At 31.3% G+C, this 15754-nt stretch overlaps 1 protein-coding gene across 4 annotated transcripts in view; it reads right to left on the bottom strand.

Moving 5' to 3' along the window:
• LOC117174676 (potassium/sodium hyperpolarization-activated cyclic nucleotide-gated channel 2) overlaps positions 1-15754 on the bottom strand; it is a 167274-nt gene that overhangs the window by 44818 nt on the left and 106702 nt on the right. For all 4 annotated transcript variants that reach the window (XM_033363974.1, XM_033363975.1, XM_033363972.1 and 1 more), the window contains 3 exons: positions 8556-8719; positions 1599-1735; positions 413-556 (listed from right to left, as the gene is read on the bottom strand). In XM_033363974.1, the coding sequence (XP_033219865.1) occupies positions 413-556; positions 1599-1735; positions 8556-8719 (445 nt within the window). The remainder of the gene's footprint in view (positions 1-412; positions 557-1598; positions 1736-8555; positions 8720-15754) is intronic.

Genomic DNA, 15754 nt, shown 5'->3' with positions numbered 1-15754 from the left:
GTTAAAAAAATTTGGATTAAAATGTTACAAGATACCAGTTTAATCCACTACTGACGTGAGGTTTTCTCTTGCGACCTAGAGAAATTTAATTTCTTTTGACAGACAAAATAAGGACTAAACAACAGAAAGGGAGTCCTTTACCTTCGGCTTTATATAGAGGGCGAAGGTATTATTTGACATAAGACAAAATTTCCTGAAAATCTTGATTCAGGAAAGCACTTGACCATTTAGTTAATCACGGGAGTAATTCCTCATGAGGGCGACTCACTGATATTTACTTTGGACGTTTTTAGAAAGTCGAGTGCTTTCGAAAAGAAAACTGGACATAGAGGAATTAATGTAATTCATTGAAGCTTTATAGTCTATAATACTAAACCAAAGAGGAGAAAAGTGAATAGAAAATAATACTTACATAGACTTCTTCCCATTGCGAGACATACCGCACCAGTCTCGATAAACGAAGTAACCTAACGAGTGATAAAAGCTTTGCGAGCCTGAGAATCCTGAGAGCACGTCCAGCATGCAAAATCTGGAAGGACTCGCTGAAATCCTGAAACTGTACCACGAAAAAATATCTTTAATATAATATAAAATTTCCAAAAATTGCAAAAAATATTATTGATGTAACGCAAGTTTCAATACGCTGTACTTCCGTGCAAAACAAGAAAACCGGTAACTAGACTTTAGTGAAATTGGAGATTCTGATATATTTACATTCATGCAGGCTCCTTTTTTTGTATGTTATATGATTTATAATTAGATCATGGCAATTAAGGCTTTCATCAAAAATTTTGTTACAAGATTTAATTTTGTGACTAGTAATGTAGGCAATAAAAACATGTAACTACAGGAGCTCGTGCAGTGCATCGTCATTTGTTTGGAGGTACACTCTTTTCTTTATTGGTTTACGAAAAATACACTCGAGTCCTAGGCCCCGAGTGTCTCCACTTTCATCCTGAAATCACCGCACTGCGGCAACAATTCTCGGTACGACTTAAATAGCAGGGACTTACATGGGATTCCCAGTGTACATTTGCGCCAATATTTCAGTTCGACTCTGAATAAAGATAATGGCTTTTCTTCTTTTACACGGCAGCGTACAACATGTACATTATACTGACAAACTCTATAGTCATCGTAAGGAAAGTTAAAACATTTAAAGTGAAATTCCTTCTATGGAATTTCTTGCTGAACTTTCTGAAACGCTACCTTAAAACGTTGACTTTCAAATGCTGGTATGCCTTTCTCGTTTGCTTTAAGAAAAATGTTTACGTCCTGTTGATTTGACAAAAAAATAATGTTACAGTTTTCGTTTAGAGAAGTGTCTAGACTGATTGAAAATATTTGTGCTGCGCTTACAGAATTTTGATTAGCGCAGGCGCGCAGAAAAACAGTGCCGGTTTTTTAAACCACAAAAAAAACTTCTAAGTCTAGTATAGGACTAATGACTAGTTCGCCTTTGAGGTGACGTTTTCGGAATTTCAGCCGAACTTTCTTATATTAAGTTAAACAGAAAAAAGGCCTGATTATAACTTTAAACCAATAATTTAAAAAAAAGTCAAGAGAATCGTAAACAAGAATTAAAAAATAATACTCACTTGATTAAATATGAGAAAAATATAATCTAGTGGTATGGAGGAAATGAGGTCGAGAAAGAACCAAGTCCTGAGGTAGTGTTTCGCGATTAACTTTGGATCCAGTATCACCTGCTCAGCATTATCTTGTTGCATTATACCTAGACAAAATAAATTATATTTCTTTCCATAATACTAGAAAAACTATTTAATTTGTCAATAATTAGGGACGTAAAACACTTTTTTCTGAAAATAAGGAATATTCACACACTAGAACTTTATAATTTGTTTTCACATAATTTAAAAGAAAAATCATTTGATATAGAAGATAAAGAAACTTTTTTATTATGTACGATGGGATTTTGAAACTTCTTTACATCCCAATATTTAAATTACATTTAAAATCACACAATCTAAAAGGTTCTTACATTTTGTAGAAAATTCTAGAATTTCCGAAATAATTAAAATCGAATATTCTTATTCGAATACCGAATGTACTACAATATTTTAAGATTCTTAGAGCATTAGCGAATATTCCATATTCAGAAATTTTGTTATATACTAGCTAATATGTATGAAAATTACCACAATGCCAAATATGTATACGGAACATCAAATTGTGACAAACACAATCTTAACCGCCGAAAACCTGACCTTTGGTTAAGATAATTTTTAAGTATTTTTATTAGATAACACTTAATTTTATAATCTCTGCACATTTCAATGTATTTGTGCTAAATTAAAAATTCTGATGAGGCCCGTCGATGACGTACGAAACTTTAAGCGTGAGCTCGTAACGTTAAACAAAGTCCAATAGGCGAAAAAGAACAGAATGGCTATTCTAATTATGCATCTGACCAATACCAGTAATAAAAAATAGTGTGTGTTTATCTCGTGTATTTTTACAGAATTCCTAAGATTTTCGAAGTTATTCTATATTATTCTAGAAAACATTAAAATGTTCTACAATGGTTTCAAATATTTATAGCCTAGATTTTGGAAGATTCAATCCAAAATTCAATATTATATAATATTTAAATTTTTGAGGGCTATTTCCAAGGATTTAATAGAATTTCACTATATACATTTTGAGTAATTCAAAAAATATTAAGTTATTTTAAAATATTTCAAGGGATTATCTAGGATTATTTTAAATCCCTTATATTATTAAAAAATCTTCAAATTCTTTGGAAATCAATTGAAATATTTGATGCTGTGGTATACCTCGAAATGCCATAACATTATTTAAAATTCCTTAAAATCTCTTGGTATTTCTTGAAAATCCTTGGAATCATTAAAATTCTTTTTGTTTAACCTCCCTGATAACGGACCATTTTAAGGAGAGTCCGCAATAGGATTTGAGAAACCGACGTAGCATTGACTTAACGTAGACTTGACATAGCAGTAGCTTGGACCTGATGCGCGCGCATGTATTTTTAACTGTTTAGTTCCATGGATCGTAAAATCGTAAAAATAAACAGTTGAAAATACATGCGCGCGCATCACGTCCGAGCTACTGCTATGTCAAGTCAATGCTACGTCGGTTTCTCAAATCCTATTGTGGACTCTCCTTTATGCACGTGAAGCAGACATAGTGTGGCCGATTTCAGCCCAGCGAAGTTCGCACATATGGACTCCGCAGCCGGGCCTGCATGAAACTTTAGGCCGGCTAAACACATACTGCACCACGCAATTGAGAATATGGAGAAAATTATATTTATCTTTCAAAAATTACATCGCTGAACTCCAGTTTCCCTTCTGATAAGTACGCTATTTATTCCTTTCACTTATAACTTAAAATTGCCAAGAACGCCAAACATTTTTATCTGCTTTATATGCTTGCTTTCAAGAAGGGTAGGACATAAAGTATCGTCTGTATCAAGGGCGTACATCTATTTTGTCTCGTGCGACTACCACCATCGCTTCGCGCGGGCGGCAAGTTCACACTCGTCAGAATAGCCTTCTTTACGCCCTCGATACACAATATAATATTCTTAACGATGATGGCGAAGTAATACCATGTGAGACTAATGATTTTGATGAAACATGGTGAAACTTTAGTGTTGCGTGGGTGAAGTTTATGACTAAAATGGTTTTACAAAATTTTTTAAATTTAGGTATTTATCAGATTTTTTATTTGATCCTTTTTTAATGCAATTTAATAACAAGATTTTTTTTTTAAAGTATTAATATTTCGATTCCTTTTAGTTTTCTCAATCGATTAAAAAAAATGAATGGGACTAAAATCAAAAAACAAAAGTTCAAAGTAACTTTTAATAAATTTATAACTAATTATGTAAGCGACTTTAAAATTTTTATTTTAATGAAAATAGATAACAAATGTCGATTCCTTCCAATTGTTCGTTGATAAAGTAATTATATTTGACGATTAAATCACTTGCTGTTATCGACAAGGTGATGCTTGATCATAATATTATTTGTTAATGTTGTATATTAAGGCTGTATCTAATCGTCCCGAAAAATTGGGGGAATTAAAACAGTGGGTAGACTAGTCGTCCTGAAAATTCCAGATGATTGTCAAGCTAATGACAGAGAAAAATCGTTTTCTTCTTTAATTTTTTATTTGAACTTTACAATAAGTCTTTTTATTTAGATTTTTTGGTTTTAAAATTCTGCTATTGTTATATATCCACGCATGTATTGTAATATTATATCCGCCACACTAGCGCCTTTAACAACATCCATAATAACATTTTCAACACGAGCAATCTTGAACATGCAATAGCAAACCACAGAATAATTGTTAGAATATAAATAATAAATTAACCACTTTGAACTCCGGCATCAAAACCTAATTTCTCGCTGTTTTCAATTTAATCTCTATAAAAATAGGCAACAACAATGTGAGAATACTTTATTTCCAAAATGCTTTTTTCAAATCAGATGGAACAATTTGAAAATCACTTGATGAATTTCTCTCACTGCAGTGTATAATTTGACTAGACGGGGAAACTTGAGTTTTAATCTTCGATGCCCTGGATTCTCCACACGAGAAACAAGCTGGAAATAGATTCGGAATTCGGAATAGGGTGACTCCAGTGAGCTGATATTGCTAAGGAGTTCCCACGGGGGCTGTTTCCGGCCATAACGACTCCAAGTCTGCCTCTACATCACATTTCAATGAAGTTAACATACCGTAAGCATAATTCTCGTCTTATAGTATGCTCTGTGTGTGTATGTTTGCTGTACGAGGAACGTGTAAACTGTGTAAGCTATGTAGTTTAGCACATACTTAGTTGCTGTGAAATCACTGTCGAGCTCAATTTCTTGCGCAGATCAAAATGCGATTACGACCCTGATGTGCAAGCTCATTTCTGATATGACAATATTCCCTTTAAAAGTAAATACATCCGATAGACAATCGAATAATGGGCACAATCCTCGGGTATCGAGAAAATTGGGGGTATAGCAGTTTTGCTTTTTGCCAAGGGGTTGGTCATTCTTGAAATCTGGAGCCTTCGCGAAATCTTTGAAATCTTTGTAAAATCTCTTAAATATTTGCGAAAGAGAGATGCAGATTCCGTATGGAAATTGAGGTTTAATTGAATTTGCCCATTTTTGTATACTTTGTAGTTCTAAAGCATATGCTTACCAAAAGCTAATTTAATTGAAACCCAATTACAATAAATGACCGTGTACAAATTATATGTAAAATTTTTTCTGAAAATTTGTACCACGTACCGCCTTTGTTAGGGTTAGTAAGACTTGACCTTCTTCCATTCTTTCGTATTTTTTTCGACTAAATTTGTTTCATGGCTTATTTAGGTTCTTCATTCTAAAATAACATACGATGCTTTGGGAGAGAGTGATTTTCCAAAAATTTGCTATTTCTTGTTAGTAACAAATTATTTCAACTTTCAGCCAAGCAGTTTAACTTTCAACCAAAAAATAGGAATTCTCAACAAAAATGTATTAGTTATTATTTTAACCAAAAAAATATTTACATTTTGAATGAATCAAAAGTTAAAATGAACAAAAATAGACAAATATGCAACAAATTAGTTAAACCATCAGCCAAAACAGATTTATTTTCAACCAGTTGTATTTTACATACAAAAAAATGAAATTTTGACAAAATTTATCATTTTCAAGCCAGAAAGAGAATATTTCTACAAAACAGTTGAATTTTGAAACAAATATTTTACTTTTCAACCACAAGCATAAATATTTAACCAAATAAATGACGTTTGTTTTTTATCAAAAAGGTGAGTTCCTGACAAAGTAATTAAGTTTTCAACTAAATGATTAAAATTTTAAACTTAAAAAGGTCAATTTTTAAGCAAAAATATAGTATTTCAGTTTTAGTTTGAAATCGAATTTTCTACAACAGTTGAATTTTTTACCAAATCAGTAAATTTTGTATGTCAAAAAATCTTATCAAGGCTTATCAAAGTGGTTCAATTTGGACTAAAGAGATACATACCCAATAAAAATTATGAATCTTTAAAAAAATAAGTTAAAAAAAATTGTATTTTAAATCCAAAAGAGTTAAATTTAATCAATTTTTAGTATAAAAAATTATTATTCAGAAAAAAAAGAACATTCAACAAAAAATTTACGTTTTTCACGAAAGAAAAGAATTTTGTAACTAAAATTAATAATATTCAAATAAAAAAATTAATTTCTCAGAAATCAGTTCAACATTTGTCCAAATGGATACATTTTCGAAAAATAGTTTCATTTTTGAGTTGAAAATACAAATTTCCTACAAAAAGACTTGAATTTCAAATAAAAAATGTGAATTTTCATCAAATACTTAATTTTTAACTAGAGTTGCATTCTCATGTAAAAAATATTCAATTTCTATTCAAAGAGATCTTTGAATTCTTTGTGAAACCTTTTTAAAATTGTTTGAGTTTTTGAAATCTTGTATCTTGTATGAAATCTTACCAATTCCTTTGAAATTATATTAATTCCTAGGAAATCTTTGAAATCTCTAAAACCTTGAAATCTGTTGTGCATTCAAATGCTGAGTGGCGAACTTCTCAATTTTCGCTTATGTCTCTTATAGTTTACGAGGTATGTGCAGTTAAAATTACATGATTCTTGAAATTTAGTGCTTCAATTTTGAATGTACAGCTCGGCCTCTGAATAGGCGACTGGGGAGGAAGTGTTTCCGCGAAGTGAACTCCCCCACCACAAGACTCAGCCGAGGCATAATCTGATCTTTTGTTTGGCTTTTTCGATCTTGGGGCATTTACTCTGAATAGGCGACTGCGCAAGTTGTACGATCATTTGGTTTGTTTCAGTGAAGTGTATTGATATAGATCGTTTTGTGTAATTTTAACAGATTATCAATACTATCCGTATAAATTATAATTATTATTAATTAATTCATTATATTACAGTATATCAGTTAAAACTTGCCTACGCATACAATTTTAATTTGTATCAATTTGTACGTATACAATTTGATTTGTATCTCAATAGAAGAATATTTTTTTAAGCCAAAATACTTCGTATAATAAAGAAAGCAACAATGCCTTTAAACTTCTTAAGTCATCGTTAGAAGTTTTATTAGACGAAGATATTTAAATAGAAATTTTTATTTATTTCTTCAATACGCATAACATATTAAGTATTCGTTCTGGTAAACGTATTTAATTTTTAAAAATATATTATGTATGTACATCATTATCTAAATATTTGTACATGAAATAAATATAATCTATATTTAAAAACGTAATATGTACATATTAACAATATTATTAAATGTTCAATTATAATTTTGATAACATTTAAAAACATATATCAAAAAGTAATATGTAAATGTGTTAAAACGCTAATAAAAAGTCACTTCTGAGCTGTCGCCTATTCACAGCAAGTGCTCCGAGATCGAAGAAAGCAATCAATAGATCAGATTATGCCTAGATTGAGTTTTGTGGTGGGGGGAACTCAACTCGCGAAAACGCTTCCTCCCCAGTCGCCTATTCAGAGGCCGACCTGTATTACTTTTTTGCCATACACGCAAATTTGTGCAATATTTAAGATTCATTGAAAATTTTCGGCCTTTCTCTAACGTGGATGTAGTTAGAAAGTATTAATAGAATTTAAGCCACAAGAAATCCTTGTTCATGAAGCTACAAATGGGTTTATGTTTACTTATAGCTAACTAGTTTGGGTCTACAAATCTTCCGTTTTAGCTTCAGAATTCGCAAGTGCGCTAGGCGACGCTAATTGATATTCAAAACGTTTGATCACACATTCGAGTTTAACTACAAAATATGAATCAACAATTTACAACAACAATTTGTAACAATTTGTATTGTCGCTGTAGAATACAGATTAATTTACAATGCTCTCTTCGACGCGTTAACGCGTGACCCAATTCTGCGTTCGCGCCACTCAAATGCGCATCAAATTACTCCCTGAGTGATAACAAAATGTCAAGAAGTAAGATCTTCTCAACGAATAACTTCGCCATTTAAGGATTTTCTCTTTAAAAAAAAACATATCACGTCAAAACAATAACTTTCACTTTTCCATGCATATATCAATATGCAGAAGAATACCAAACGAAGCCGAAAGAATTCGGTGTATCAGAACCTTGCATCTTCAAAGTTTTTGGTGTGTTTGAACCTTGCATTACACTTCTAGCCATGGTTTCACACGACTCAGGAGCAAACTTCCCATATCGAGGTTTAAGATCTTTACACACCAAAAGTTCCAAATCATATTTATATTCGAAAAGGTCAACTTTGAAAAAGTTTTAGAGTTCAGTCTCCGTATAGGAGATATCACAAGGAATATTGATAGAGTGAACACAACAAAAATATTGTTTATAACAGTTTGTTAAAAATGTCCTCATTCCGAAGTTAATCATTTGAGGCGTAAGAGAAAGAAATTTGATGAAGTGACATATTTTTCATTGTGGAAAGAGTTTTTTATATTCGGATGCAAATTCAAAAGTCATAAATTACACTAATAAAATTCTAAGTTTTGAAAGTATGTATGACTTACCAGTCCTAAAGTTAACAACGAGGTCTATGAGGAATATTGTGTCGGAAAGGCAGTTGAAGGCTATCCACCGGGTGCTTAAATCGTCATTGAAAAAACTAATGGCGACCGGCAGAATAATTAGATTAGCTACTAGCAGAAGCAGCATACATAAGTCCCAATAAAATCTGAAAAAAACAAAAAAATTATGGTGAGTATCTGCGTATTGATTCATAAGCAAATGGTACAACTTCAGATAAACTAAATGTATGTAATATTCAAACAATTACCAATATTTTTTCCTTCGATTGAAAAAGCTAAACTCTTTTTTCTTCATCCAATCATTCCCGTAATAACTGCATTGACCCATATTTTCAGTACGCAATTATTTTCTGAAGAAATAGCGATGAGCAGAATCAAAGATAAGCATTTTTAAACTTGAAATTCTAAGGGTTCTACCTTCCGTTTGTACATTTGCGGGACAGAGGTAGGTTCTTATATACATAAAGTTGACATTGCAATGAGACCAAAAGAAGAAAAAACTTTACTGAAGATGTTCGATGTTTGAAAATCATTGTTATAAAAAGAATTTGAATAGATTTCATGTATTGTAAAAACCACAATAAACTCAAACCTATAAAAACGATCCAGGGACCTGACGGCCGTATTGCTAGCCATTAAAGTCGATGTAATTGTTAACTGTTTGCTGCATTTTTATCCACTTCTGAATTAAATTGAGCATTGGGGTACAAGAATTAAACATAACTTTATTTTGGTGATCACTTACGAAAATCTCTAATTCACATTATATGTGTTTTTTTTTGTGAAATACGACGTTCGCTTGAACAAGTATTTCAATTGATACATTATGGGGTCATTTATTATGTTTCTCATTTTACTTCCTATTTATCACTTAAAAAAAATCAAATTGAGTTAAATTTATGACTTAATTCAGAGATCATCTTGTGTTCATTTAGGATAGAAAAAATATGTTTGGATAGTGTGTTGTAATATTGTATCATGTCTGTAACGATATTCTAGGTGTACTGTCAAGTTAAAAATTAATTAATCTTTTACTAAATTTATAAAAGTAACAATAAAGGGACCATGGATTATTACAACTAATTTTATAATAAAAATAGGTAAGTAAATGTGTTTTCTCTTCTGCTTTAGGTAAAAGTCATAATTTTTATTCAATTTTAACTTAGAAAAGCTGATTCTATTCCTTAAAATGTTCTTTACAATTCTAATCCGCATCAATATTATTAAGCAAACCGTTTGAATAAAAAAAAAATCACTACTAAAATTGGATGTATGACTTATTTCGAAATAAAATAATTTCTATAAAAACGTGGTGATTATAATTCTGAATAACTCTGCAAGGAACAGAATCAGCGTTTGCAAATTAAAGCTTGATGAATATTACGAATTTTGTCTCATGTGTAAGACAAAATATACAGATTCAAATAAATATATTTTTAATAAAAAGTTCTGAGCTCAACTTTTTTTATTATTTACTTTTGAGTTTCTCTTCTGAAATTTAAAAGAAGAAATAGAAGATTAACTTTACATCGATTTCCGACGAAAGATTCTCTGCAACAAAAATTAACTTCACAGGATAAACTTGACACAAATATCGGTTAAACTTTCTTTTGTTTTTTCATGACAAATAAATGATTTTTGAAAGACACGAAGTTGTCTAAATAAAACTTTATCACTCAAAAAAATTTCCTACAACAAATTTTATTCTTAGTTTTTTCTGTGTTGTTTCAAGAATCAATGGACCCTTTTTTAAACAATTTTATCAATCAAATTAAACTTTAAGTAATTTTTAAACTGCGACTCTACTCCAAGAACACGCTTAAAATCGCACGAACAGCACGTAAAGAATAAAAAAAATTGATTCATTTGCGAAATTTACGGTTTAATTGTATTTTTTACAAACGCAGACATTACTTATATAATTGTTTGAAACTAATTTGATTTTTCACATTCAAATTTAATTCTGAAAGAACAGAAACTCTTTTTAACGATTTTTTGAGATTTTTAAAATTTTAGTCAGCTTAGAAGCCAAATATGTTATAATATATGTTATAATATCTATATTTGATTTGTCACATTTCACTCACATTTTCAAAAATTGTAATATTTCATCTTTAATACTTTAAAACTAACTATATATTCGTACGATTATGCCATTTCTAAATAAGAAATAAAAATATGATTGAAAAAACGTATTGCTAAATGTATTTTACTGTATGCTTGGAATCCTGTAATTGATTATTCTTTTGAATTTATCTACTTTAAAGCAAACAGAATTTTTCTAGGAAGTTTTTATTATTTTTTCATTCCATTTACATGCAAGCCTAAAATTCATAGAGCAACGTATTGCACTAAGGTAAAAGCGTCTTCATTTTACTTTCCCTGCAACTTAAATTATTATCGCAGAGAAAATGGTCAGCGGCGCATGACGCTATTGAAAATAAAAAATACAATTACTGAAGTGCGATTGTAGGAAAGGCATAAGATTGAAAGAACATTTCCGTTAAAAGAACTGTTTTAAATTCAAGGTGTCTCGTATTACGATGAAATATAGTAGTTATTTCTTAAGAGGACATTTTTCTTCTAGCATCTTTTTAGCAATAATATTTCTGAACTTATCTGCGTCAAAGTCACGAGTTTTGTTATTTCTCTGTTTTTTATGAATCACTAGAAGTGGAGCCTGGTCACATGCATCGTCATATGCCACTCGGAACGAATCTCTCGATTAACCTATGAATCGTCCGTATAAATAATACGCGAGAGAAGGATAAAATAACGTACGCAATGAGCCTTTTTTTTATTTCTTCCAATGCAGGGTTTTTCAACCGCGATGAGTCTATATGTGACAGAAAAGTGGGAAATGTTTCTAATTAGCAATCTTGTTCAAAAAGCGAATAATTGAAATTAAAATTCAATAATTTATTTCAAATAATTATATTTAAAATATTCTATATTCCTGTTGAAGACAAAGAGTAGAAAGTAGGTAAATATGAAGTAGGAAAATATAATGAAATCTTCGTTGCCGACAAAAATAATAACGAAAAGAATATAGACAATAAAAGAGAAATACGTATTCCCGTCAGCAAAAACCGAATTGGAGCATAAAGTTGTAAACTCTGGCACACGTTTGATTATTTCTGCATTACGCACCACAGCACGCACATGTGATACACGGAGCACACGAAGCTCCATAATGCCCTCGACCAATGATATTAACGACCGTGTTTATTAGTTGCTCAGTAGCATCCGAGTACTGAGACTTTATTAACGGAAATCTCATCGAAAGGGGCCGCGACATTGGTTGCGAAAGTTTTATAACATATATCTTTAGTTATGTTTATTGTGGACCTTTGTAAGGGCTCTTTTCATAAGAAGTTCCACAAATTTCCATCTTAAATTTGTCTCCTATAATTAAGAAATGTAGAATTTAAAAACAAACAATATTTGTAATCGCCTGGAATTTTTTGCGTGATAATAAAAATTTCACTTTATAGAAAGTTAAACAAATATTTCTAAATAGAAATCAATAATAGCTAAGGCATTCATAAATAATATAAGGGGTTAGTGCTCCTAATTGTCGGCAACAATGTATAATTTTAGTTGAAACGCAATATACTGCCGTGCAAAACGAAATACGGTGACTAGTTTTTTATTCTTTTATTTGGCTTTCCCGTGTAGATATTGCCCAACTTTTTCCCAAGTTCCGATCTGGGCCCGATCTGATTTTCCAGATGTGGTCGCAAGGGGGAAAATAGTGTGGCTTGCGTCGGAACCACGTCGGCTTAGGTTAGACAAGATTATGTCAAGTTTTTTGTTGTTGTCGTGATATTGTTTTGTTTACATCGAACTTAAAATGCCAAAAGCAAAAAGTACATTGCGAGTTAGGAAGCACAGAATTGTTCGTGAGATTTCTTATACCCGCAATGAAGACGAACATAAACTTCCGAAAAGCGCTCACCACCGATTGATTCGAATCTTCGTATACCTATATATTTTGACGCTCTGATCACGAATATGATAGACAGAATATTGTTAAAAAACTTTTAAAATTTTACTAATTATAAAAATTACAAATTAAAGGGGCCATATCTGGTCCAGATCTGGACCCTATCGGATAGGGCGTTTCATTTATAGTCTAGCGCTAGACAGATTACTCTATCGGGACCACATTTATCCCGCTTGGGGCCCGACCGGCGACCAACCAAAATTTCTGCACGAGTTATTGATTTTGACGGCAGTATCTACCAAAATGAAAAAATTGCTCATCTGAAAATGCTTTGTAAAAGTATTTTTCAACCATTTTCAAGATTTTCCACTGTTTTTGTAACACATTATACAGATATGACTATTTAAAAAAAATCATTCTTCACAAATTTTCAATAATAATTAAATTAAATATAGGCAATTAGATCTTTTATCACTTTTGCCAAGTTTTCAAAAATTACTTTTTTTAAATAACGAAAAAAAGTTTTGTGAAATATTCAAAATTGATAATAGAACTTTTTGTAAATCTTTTAAAGAGAAACAAGTCTTCTATGTAAACTTTTTTCGCACGTCGAGTAATCTTGGAAGAAAATGAGCATTTTTGATTTTTATAAAAATCACTGCCATTGAATTGGGTAAAGCATTTATTTTTTGTTTACTACAATTATAATTTTTTAATTTGCTCAAACAGCATTTAAGTGTGTTTAACTCTGTTGTTTTTTATTCTACAAAAATTGCGGTGTTGCAAAAATTATGAAAATATTTTGAATTTCAAACCATAGAATCTAAGTTTTACACAAAAAAAATGTTTCATATTAAACTTCTCGAAACAGAAGCATTGGGTAATCTTTGAATCTTTGAAATTTAGTTTTCCAACATCGTTAGTGATCTGGAATACTGACAAATATTTTCCTTCCTCTAAAATTACAAAGATTCATTTAGACTTTAACTCTTGGAATGTTGTATAAATATATAATACTATATCTTAAGCCTTTTTGAAAGAAATATTAACAATATTAGAAAATTCATTGCTACAGACTTTACTTTTAATTAAAAAAAATTGTGTTGCTACTGATAACGATTTTACTTTTTCCTAGCATTTCCCTGAAACTTTGAAAATTGAAAAATCAAGGTGGCAGTTTTAATCGAGGAAAAAACTCCTGATTATTTCACGGTTCGCAAAAGCATAAAAAAATACTGGCACATTTAACAAACCCAAGAAGTTATGTAAGTGTATCTCAAGAAAAAATAATTAAAAGTGACACAACTTTTTAATATAACTTTCAAGACCATGCCAGAAGAAATGTAATCCTTCAATGATGGATTTACTTATGTTAGTTAAATATTAACAACCATTAAGGGCCACTGAAAACACTCGTGACCTCAAACTTTCGGAATCTTATCATATGCTAATATGGCGCCGAGTATTCATGAAGAATTTCGTTCTAACCAATCAGAGTCGCCGTTACAACAGAAAGACCGAGAAACTAGACGTTATTACGAACAAAGTATATGATTAGCTAACCAGAGGTTGAAAATGCTTCGTAGATCGCATCGCTGGTTAACGCTGATTTAATCATTGATTAAAAAATGATTATGATTAGTTAATCATGGATTTATTCAGAGTTGGTGAAATTGGCCCTAAATTTTATTACAAAAAATATATAAATGCAAAATAGTGGTTACGGAACTAAAAAGTAGTCATAAATGAATTCAAGTTTTCAATTTTAAAAAATGAGTGAAAATTCGAAGAGAAAAACGATTTCTGAAAGCTCGGCTTTAATCAGTTTGGAGCAGCTCAACTCGGCAGCATTGGCCCACTTTTCAACCTAATAACACGCTACATACAGGGCAACATCATCTAACGCGAAGGCAGACTTCTATTCATTATTACATATATGCTTTTCATTGCTATACATTCTTTCCAAGAATTCTTCTGTTAGTTCAGTCCGAGGTCTAGTCAAATTAGACGAAAAACCCGAAGTGCTGGATGTCGATGCTACTATCCATTTTGCTTTGCTTAAAACGTTTATATGGGTGTCGTTGAGCAAATGAAAACAAAATTAAAAATATTATTTACATGTTTGCGTGTATTATCCATTCGAAATAGACATATGACGTGGTTGTGACTGGAATTTTACCGCGATTTCGCTTGGAGCGGGTGCAATTTTCCAGATTAGCACCCACTCCCGGCGAAATCTTGCGGTTGTCCTTATGACAAATTTTAAAAAATGGTTTATATCGACCTATGTTAAAAGTGGACAAAAATCTTTAAATTACATTTTCGAAAAAAGTGGTGGTTTGTACCTATAGACTTTCCTTTTTTCAAATAAGCTTCCAAATGAGCCATGATAAAATCTTCTACGACCAATTATATATGCAAAGTGAATTTTTTATTTGTTGTTGCGTTTTTGCTGAGTGAGCGACATATCTAATGCGTTTGTATGATTGTAAAAAAATCCGCTTTCTCTTCACATATCCTTGAATTGGAAGAACTACTGAATATTAAATGATTTTCTTGATAATGAAAATCCAAAATTGACAGGGACGCAAAGCATTTTTTTACCAGTAATATTTTCAAAACTAACCCTGTGATTGAGTTCTCATTTCGTGAAACGGCTGATGTGCTAAAGGATAATTTTAAGCAATATTTACTTCTTATTATTTCATTGTTCAAAAAAGTTGTTTAAACAATATTTATAAAGAATATTATATAACAGCGCTAAATAATAATATAGTTTTATTATGTTTTTCAGCTACCGATTATTAAAATTTTAATTTACCAACAGCTAATGAAGAATTAAGAATCTTTGGAAAATAAACAATTTTAAGTTTTCTCGTCATTTCTTTCCAAAAATATTCTTCTTCTACAGTTTCCATCTTCACGTGATTCTTTATGAGTCCTAACCCTTTACAAATGCCTGAAAAATATCAGATTCTATTATATAAATATTTTTCTATTCAAATGACATTTGAGGTTTTCCTTATAAATTTGTCATAAGGACAACCGCAGGATTTCGCCGGGAGCGGGTGCTAATCTGAAAACTTGCACCCGCTTCCAGCGAAATCGCGGTAAAATTTCAGCCACAACCAGTTCTCACAACCGTGAGATAGGTGGTTACAGTCTGTAAAGGAATCAATACGACGATCCAGCAAAAGCCTCGTGCACCCTAAGAACACGGAGTGACCCAAGGACA

This window comes from Belonocnema kinseyi, chromosome 6 (genome assembly GCF_010883055.1).
Source record: "Belonocnema kinseyi isolate 2016_QV_RU_SX_M_011 chromosome 6, B_treatae_v1, whole genome shotgun sequence".
NCBI lineage: Eukaryota > Metazoa > Arthropoda > Insecta > Hymenoptera > Cynipidae > Belonocnema > Belonocnema kinseyi.
Note: the sequence above shows the minus strand (reverse complement) of the source record. Positions and strands in the feature narration are given on the sequence as shown.